The sequence below is a fragment of the Macrobrachium rosenbergii genome, chromosome 41 (assembly GCF_040412425.1).
Source record: "Macrobrachium rosenbergii isolate ZJJX-2024 chromosome 41, ASM4041242v1, whole genome shotgun sequence".
NCBI classification, from domain to species: Eukaryota; Metazoa; Arthropoda; class Malacostraca; order Decapoda; family Palaemonidae; genus Macrobrachium; species Macrobrachium rosenbergii.
This window is the reverse complement of record NC_089781.1, coordinates 22,448,847-22,457,842: the sequence shown is the minus strand read 5'-3', so window position 1 is coordinate 22,457,842 and position 8,996 is coordinate 22,448,847. Positions and strand designations below refer to the sequence as shown.

General features: G+C 40.6%; 1 protein-coding gene across 4 annotated transcripts in view; it reads right to left on the bottom strand.

Moving 5' to 3' along the window:
* Positions 1 to 516: 516 nt before the first annotated feature.
* The window catches only part of LOC136826734 (uncharacterized), a 91,027-nt gene continuing 82,547 nt past the window's right edge, over positions 517 to 8,996 (bottom strand). For 2 of the 4 annotated variants that reach the window (XM_067084138.1, XM_067084139.1), the window contains exon 4: positions 4,111 to 7,699. In XM_067084138.1, the coding sequence (XP_066940239.1) occupies positions 4,690 to 7,699 (3,010 nt within the window). In that variant the 3' untranslated portion in view covers positions 4,111 to 4,689. Of the gene's footprint in view, positions 3,901 to 4,014; positions 7,700 to 8,996 lie in introns of those variants that run through there. The other 2 variants (XM_067084141.1, XM_067084140.1) reach the window with 2 other exon arrangements.

Genomic DNA, 8,996 nt, shown 5'->3' with positions numbered 1-8,996 from the left:
TTTAAAGTGAACAATTGAAATCCATCTTGAGCCCACATGAAAGTTCATATTATGGTAAAGTTTAGGATTATTTCAGCATTGTCTCTCTTTATAGATGCGCTTTTTAGGTAGCTTTTTCACCTGACCATGTATGAAGTATTAGACTGATTTATAGTTTTCTTTTATCTCTCTGTAACAAATATAATATTTTGTTTATATTTTAGATTCGTGCAGAATTTGTTTAGGTACTAACAAACAGGGTTACATTCATCGTCATTCACTTTGAAATGTAATAAATAACCTCAAAAGCATATATCTTAATAATAGAGATGGTTTTATCATTTTGACGGATAATGTAATCCTGTTTATCTTCATAATTTTAATTAATTTTTTCAGCTTAAATGTTTAAAGAAGCTTCTACTCATATAATTATACTTATACGACACTCGAGTTACTTGGTCGATTATCCAGTTTTCAGGAGTCTAAGGAATAAAATCTTAGGTAAGGTTCAGAAGTGGTTTATAAGGATCCATATTTCAAACACGCATTTCGATTATTCTTTTTTAATGTCGTAATTTACAAAAGCAATTATGGCATTTATTGTACAGGCAATTTTAGGTGACAAGACCCAACAGGTAACAAAATTGGACACTGTCATGGCTGCCGTTAGGGTCTATATGTCAAAGACACAATCTGTGTCTTGTGTAGCAAGCATAGCTGTCAGGATAAGATATTTAATGCTAATTCTAAGAGAGGACATGAAGGGGAGAAATAGTACCTTATATGCTGAGTAAATGAGAAGTGCTGAATAACAAGAATTAACAGTTGAATATCACATTTACCAAGTACAATTTCAAAATAGTAAAGCAAGTCAATTATATTATAGGTGGTGTTTAGGACAATGGCACAACATTAACCGCAGGCTGCGGGTTAGCCCTGCGGCCTGCACAGGACACGGGGGTTCCTCTCCCCTGCAAAGACAGTGCCAGCAGTAGTCTTGCAGGGGGGATAGTCACCTTGAGCACTGACCAACATTTCCCAGCTGGATCCAGCAGCCTTAGGGTTATATTAGTCAGATGAAGAAAAGGCCAGATAGTTTACTGTTTATAGTAGGGGTTTTTAGCTTCCACAGCCTTAGAAGGAGATAAACTTCTAAGCCTGAGGCAGCTGAAAGTTGCTACAAGAACTGCTGTTATTAACAATATGGACAGCATTAAAAGGCTAACGGCAAAAGTGGCTGTTGGGACGCACACACTGTCTACAACTGCAGCAGCATGTGGAACAAGTGACACGGCCCGGAAAGTTAGGTCATTAGCACCTACAACACGAAAACCTTTCACCATAGATACAACATTCCTAGCTGGGGGAGGAGGAGGAGGAGGAGGAGGAGGAGGAGGAAGTGGAAGTGCAATATCTCTACGACGTCTGGGAATGTTGCTTAGTTCTGCAAGCACATCTGAGCTTAGGCGTGTGCCATAAGGTGGGCGCCGTCGTCGTTGGCTGATCGTTGGACCACTCTGCCATCTGTGGAAGGCATGGAACTCAAGATTTGGTGTTGTCCTTTGGGTTGTTGTAGTAGTAGCCATGCACTTAAGACGTGTATCATTTGGTCCGGAACAGGGTTCCTCATTTAAGCACTGAGGATGTCTAGGGTTTATAGCACAGCATGCAGATGATCCTGGATTGTTGATACATGGGTTTGGTCTTTCGGTAGTAGATAAAATACGCTGAGAAGTGGACTGAACACACTCTGGATGGTTAGGATTTTGAATACAGCACTGAATAGAGCCAGGGTTCAAATTACATGGGTCAGAGCGCTGTGTTGTAGTGCGTTCAGTTGTTGTACTCATTTTTGTGGTTGGTTGCATAGTGGTTGTTGTCCTTCTGGTGGTGAAACGTGTTGTTGAAGCTTGTGATGTAGAAGAAAACCTTGTAGTGGGACGTTTGGTAGTAGTGATTCTTGTAGTAGTTGGAATTTTTGTAGTAGTTATTCTAGTAGTGGGTCGTGTTGTGGTCATTACCCTACTAGTGGTGGTGCTTGTTGTAGAAATTACTGTAGTACACATTGGGGATCTTGGGTTTATTGCACAGCACTGAGGAGATCTGGGATTTAAATCACATGGACTAAGTCTAGGAGTGGAAGTTGTTGTTGTTGTTGTTGTTGTTGTCTTAATGCAAAATGGAGAACTGGGGTTTATGGCACAACATTCAGGAGACCGAGGATTCAGGTCACAAGGAGTTGATTTAGGTGTAGTTGTTTTAATTATACATTGTGGGGAAAATGGTTTTCTGGCACAACAAATTACAGAGCCTGGACTCAAGTCACATGGGTCAGGACTTCTGCTTGTAGGTGTTGTTGTGGTCGTTGTTCTATCAGTAGTGCGAATGGTTGTACTTGTCACTGTAGTAGTTTTCCGCTTGGTAGCACACTGAGGTAAATTAGGATTTCTTGTACAACACTGTAGCAAGAGAGGATTAATGTCACAGGGCTCTGGTCGAGCAGTTGTAGTAGTGGTACAGAAAACAGAGCTAGGGTTCCTTATGCAACACTGAGGAGATCTTGGATTCAAAATACAAGGATCAATTCGTGAACTAGTAGGAGGTCTAGCTGTACTTGTGGTAGTAACAGGTTTAACTGTTGGTGTGCACTGTGGTGCACGAGGATTTGATGCACAGCAGTCCGTTGATGTAGGGTCACGCAGACAGGGGTCAAGTATTGTTGTGGTGGTATCCCTGCACATTGGAGAATTAGGGTTAACAGTACAGGGATCAGATGTAGTAGTAATGGTAGATCTAGTAGTTGTACGTAAAGTTGTAGTTTTACACATAATTGAGTTTGGATTTATAGCACAGCACTCTCGTGATGTTGGATTAGAGAGGCAGGGGTCTGACTTAATTGTAGATGGAGTGCTGAAAGTTGTTCTTGGTATTGCTGTTGTTCTGCAAAGTAATGAATTTGGGTTTTTCATGCAGCACTCTCTGGACGTTGGATCCAGGAGGCATGGGTTAACTTTGGGAATGCTAGTAGGTCTCTCTGTAGAGCATTGGGGTCTGTTAGGATTTTTTGCACAACAGTCAGGAAGACCAGGATTTTTGTCACATGGATCAGTACAAGAAGGATGCGTTGGATTTGTATCACAACACTGTGGTAATCCTGGCTGGGTAACACATGGATTGATTACTGGGGGAGGCCTGGCTGATGTTGTTGAAGTTGAAGAACTAATGAACCGTGAGATCTGATTTGTTGGAAATTCAGGATTATCACATACATTTTTGCAGCCACCTTTGCAGAGTTCTACTTCACAGGATAGATAAACATCCATCTTATCTGGAAATTTGAAAGCAAACAGTGATGCATAAGCAATAATATCTGCCCCTGTAGTTCCAGTATCTTTTGTACGAAAAAAGTAGCTCATTAATTTTGGCTTTAATAAGCAACCACGACCATCAGTAAGCTGAATTCGTGCTGTTCGTTCATCTTCCAGGTCTTCTGAGTCATATGCCATGCAGTTTTTAACTAACATGTCGAATTCGGAACTTGCATCTTTAGAGTAAATAACAATTGTCAGCTCATCTCCAATTTTAACAATACCATCAACAGTATTTGAAAATGGGCCTTTTCCAAGCTGAATGTCCATCCAGCACATCACATCATCGCCAGAATATTGAACATTTTTAGCTGGTAACATATCCACAGTAAAAGGGCGAAAGGTGATAAGTTTTTCCATCCTACTTGACCAGTTGCAAGTTATCTTTCGGGCTGTGTCCCAGATTTCTTGTACAATTTCTTCATGTTGAATCATTATCATATTTTCAAATCCAGTACTGCCATCATCGTTATTATCAAAAGTACGAGTTCCACAGTCCATCATAGGTATAATGAAGGTATATGAGTCCTGGCCGGAGTTTGCACGAACATAGCTGCATAGGGAAAAAGCGTCAGCATCTACTTTCCAAGAACAGTTAATATTATTTATTGCCATTTTCCAGAAACATTTATTTCATAGTTATTTTCATTAAAAGCGTTTAACTTACCTGTTAGATGAATTATAACATGAAAAAATGTAAGAAGAAACGTCACCATTAAGTCTGGAGTCCGTCCCGTCAGATGTATCAGCAGTCTCAGTGTATTTCATCAACAGTCATACAGACAGATCATAAATGCTGAAGATATATGTAATGCTTATGCATCATGTTAAAATACAGAAATGATTAGAAATCATAAAAAAGCAGTGAATATGGGCAAGGAAGACTGTGATAACAAAACATACTAAAAATAATCCTACTGATGTATATTCTATTCCCCTATCAAAAACATCGATGATTCAGTTACCACCAGGGTATCATTAAGTCAACATGCACAGTGATTATGCAAACAAAAATCTACTGACAATAAACTTCTAAAATATACTAAGAACTATAAATCTTCACACCAGTATCTTACATAATATTTGGACTAGTAAGATTTTATATTCTAAATGAAAGTATTAGGACATAACATTTAAGTGTTTTTGCAATCGTATATCTAGCTAACATGATATGGTAAGTGATTTTTACTTGCAATGGACGAATTCATAAAGGAAAAGATATTATTAGATATTTTTAGAATTAAGTTAATAAAAGGAAATTTCATTATATGAGAATAGTTTCACTTATATCACAAACTCAATAATATCATCCCTTCAGTCGCATTGTACAGGTACTTTGCTATTAATGTTCATGCCAGGTGTGCTCACCTTTACAAGGCTTACTCTGACGGATGTAAAGAACAAGGGCTGCTGTTGACGAAAGAAGCAGGAGGAAAAGGAATCCAAGCATAGAAGCTGTAAATATTGCCATTGGGAAACAAACAGTTCCTAAAGGATCCTTATATATAGGATCTATGGATGTTTGTGCTTCGGCTTTTGGCACTCCAATATCTTGTTTTGCCGCGTTTTCAGAGACAGGAATGTCGCTGGGAGCAATAACAGATAAAGAACGGCTCAATCTTATTGGAACTTTCGCCTCCAAAGGTCGTTTATCTGTTAAGATTTTCATGGACAGAGAATCTTTGGAAAGATCTGCATCTCTTGTAATACGAGCTCCAAAAATGCGACCTCGCCGTCCATCACCTCTTTGAAAGTGATAATTGTGGAAAGCATGGTAACGAGATTCACCCTCCCATTCTTTCCCACTTGGCTCTGGTTTGGGCTGTGGGGCACCTGACCCTAATTGTTTTCCACGGTTTGGCTTAGGTGAAGGAGATGGTTTAGGTTTTAAGGATGGTGAAGGAATGGTTGGTTTTGGGCGACTAGTTGTGATTACAGGAGTTTGAGCTCGTGAGGTAAAGGACTGTTGGGTTGTAGGACGAGGTGTAGTCTGAGTTACTGGGAATAGAGCAAATCCTTCACGAATTGGTGGAGAAGTAGTTGGTACGGGTTTTGGTTTAAAAGTAACTTGTGGAGGTGCTGGTGTTGTAAGTTTAGGTGACTGTTTTTGAACTGGCCTGAGAGTTGAAAACTGAGGTGGTGTTCGTGTGGGTGTAGGACCAGGTGTTGGTTTAAACGTGGGTGCAGGTGTTGAGATTTTTGTGGGTATAGACTTTGCTGCAGAAAACTCTTGTCCACAGCGAGGATCTTTAGATCCAGCAAAACAGACTGGCCTTGGAGAGGTAATAGGGCGGAAGGTTGTAGGTTTTGGGCATCTTGGGTCTTTGCTACCAGGGAAACAGTTGGGTGGGGCTGGAGTTGTGGGTTGACGGCATCTGGGATCCTTGGATCCAAATGAACAAATTAGTGTGGTGGGTGATGCTGTTGTGGGCTGTGGGCATCTAGGATCACTAGAACCAGGGAAGCACCTTGGTGGAGCCAGTGTTGTTGGGGCTAGTGTCGTTGGTTTTGGACACCTTGGGTCTGTGGAACCAGGGAAGCAACTTGGGGGAGATGGCGTTGTAGGTTTTGGGCACCTTGGATCACTTGAACCAGGGAAACAACGAGGACGTGAAGTTGTTGTTGAAGGCTTAGGACATCTTGGGTCAGTAGAGCCAGGGAAGCAGCGTGGAGGCTCAGGAGTAGTTGTAGGCTTTGGACATCTGGGATCAGTTGAGCCGGGGAAACAGTTTGGTGGAGAGGGTGTTGTAGTAGGTTTTGGACATTGTGGGTCTGTGGAACCAGGGAAACAGCGTGGAGGGGTAGGGATAGTAGGTTTAGGGCATCTAGGGTCATTGGAACCTGGGAAACAGTTAGGGGGAGCTGGCGTGGTAGGTTTAGGACATCTAGGATCACTAGAACCTGGGAAGCACCTAGGAGGAGAGGGGGTAGTGGGCTTTGGACACCTGGGGTCAGTAGATCCTGGGAAGCAACTAGGAGCTGCTGTTGTGGTTGTAAGTTTAGGACATCTTGGGTCAGTAGAACCAAAGAAACACTTTGGAGGAGAAGGGGTGGTAGGTTGAGGGCAACGTGGGTCATTTGACCCAGGTGTACATGTAAATGGGGTTGATGTAATTTGTGGACATTGTGGGTCTGTTGAACCAGGGAAACACTGAATAGGACTTGGTGTTGTAAGCTGTGGACACCTTGGGTCTGTTGACCCTACAAAACATATTGGTGGAGCAGGTGTAGTAGGCTGAGGGCAACGAGGATCAGAGGAACCTGGTGTGCAAATGAAAGGGGTTATGGAAGAGGGTGCAGGTGAAGTAAAGGATGTGGGTAAGCGGCTACTACCAAATATTTGTGGAGGTGCAGGCTGGGTATGAAGTTCTTTACCTACTTTAGGAGCTGAGGTTGTTGGAGCACAGCGTGGATCTTTGCTTCCAAAACCACAAATAAAAGTGGAAGGAGCTTGTTGAGGGAAGTTGATTTGGCAGTTAGGGTCATTAGAACCTAATTCACATATTGGTGAACCTGGTGTAGTAGGGCGGGGAGATGTAGGTCTTTGGCAACGGGGATCATTAGATCCTGGGTAACATAAAGGTGTTGTGCTAGGACTTAAAGTCGTGATAGGTTCTCCAAATAAGGTACTACCTGATTTGAAGGGGCCTTCTGTCGTTGGTGAACCACACTGATTATCACAGTCACCCTTACACACTTCAATATTACATGACATAAACACATCCATAACATCAGGAAACTTGAAAGCCTTAACATATGCATAAGTAACAATAACTTCACCCTTGATGTCACGTTCACGTGAAGTGTAGAAAGAACTGATGAGTTTGTCCTTTAGTACACATCCCTGGGAGTCAGTCAGCTGAATCTGGGGTACATTTGGGTTGTCATAGTCTGGACCGCCATATGCATAACAGTCTTTGACGCTCACATCGTACATGCCAGCATTATCTCTTGCATAAACCATGAGAGATAGTGGCTCTCCAATCTTCACAACCGAGTCTACGTCTCTGATATCTGGGTATTTCCCTTGCTTCAGATCCATCCAGCATTCTATTGGATTATCACCTTGAAAGGCAACTTCTTGGGCATCCAACATTCCAACAGAGAAGGGGCTAAATGCGACAGATTTCACAAAATTATCAACCCAGTCACATTTGATAGTGCGAGCAACATCCCAGATTTCTTGTATGGTAGGGTCATTTTGTACAATGATGGTGTTGACTATTCTCGTCTGGGAGACACTTTTCTTCTTATCGGGGCTGACACTGCCAACTTGCGACATTACAGATCCACAGCCTTCACTTGGGATGAATAATGTGTAACTCGATCGGCCTGAGTTTGCATCCAAGTACCTGACATGGATCAGTCACGTCATGTCAAGAGAAACATTAAATCATACATAGGTAAACACTAATTTATTAGAATACTGAAGGAAACAAAGAGGAAAGGGAAGAACAAAAAGACAGAGACCCAAGTATCGGAAGGAAAGAGTAAAAGAAGAAACCCACTATTCCCGAAAATGAAACGAGAAAGTATGAGGTGTTTTCATGATAAAAAGCATCATTACCAAACGCACCAGCTCTGTGGTAATAAAAGACCGTGCTGTTCTTATCATATGAAAGTATCAATTTTCTTATTCGGAAAAACCATATAAGTAATGCCATTCCTGCAAGTAGTTGTAGGACCAGTTGATGTGTAGGATATCGACCAAGTAACACTTGAGAGACGTCTTGTCTCGATAAACCCTGATGATGAGGGTACACCTTCATTCAGGGTTCAGTAACTTTAACATAATCTTGGTAGTCAAGATAAACACTTACTGTTTAGGAAAAAGTTTTCTTTTTTAATTAAGTTTAAAAAGAGGGGTTTACAAAAGCTTTAGTCTACACTTACAGTTTAACAGTGATCTAATTACAGCATTTTTTATTTTTACCTGTTTATAGTCTCTCACTGGGTTACTTGTTCAATTTTTTTATGATAGGTAGAAGTGATTTACATTTTAGGAAGAACAAAAGAAGGGAGAAATAATGAGTTTTCTGGTTATCAATTCCATTTTCTGATATAAAGAACTAATGTCTTGATCATTATTTATTATAGTAACCATAATCGAAGAAAATGTTTGCCATTTGTAGAATATGAATGACAAAAACAGTAAAGTATTTCAAATGGAATTGTTAACTTTCATTAATGTTTGTGTGATGGTTATGCTGTTTAAACCTTTATTAGGAAATTATTCAGCCTTGTTTATCTATCTAATAGAAATAATGAGCGTCTTGATAAATCCAAAGGCTTACTGAATGATACACATGAAAACTTTTATAAATTATACCAAATGAGTTGAGATTGTTTACTCTGACTACGTTAAACAGATACATTCAGAAGTCTTTGGGTGGAGAAAGATCATAATTCAAGAGTTCATAGTGCCTTCATTAGTTTCATGAATTTTGTGCTATTTGATGTTATTCTGTATGATCCATTTTAATGTGCTAAGTACAAGATTCATATCACCAAATTACTCAAAGGAAGAAAGCTGTTTGCACAGCATTTTAGTAGCTTCAGTGAGATAGAACGGGTGTTGTGTTTTTCATCACATCTGATACCAAGTTAAAGAAACAGATCAGTCGTTTGAGTGGAGTCACCAGAAGCTGT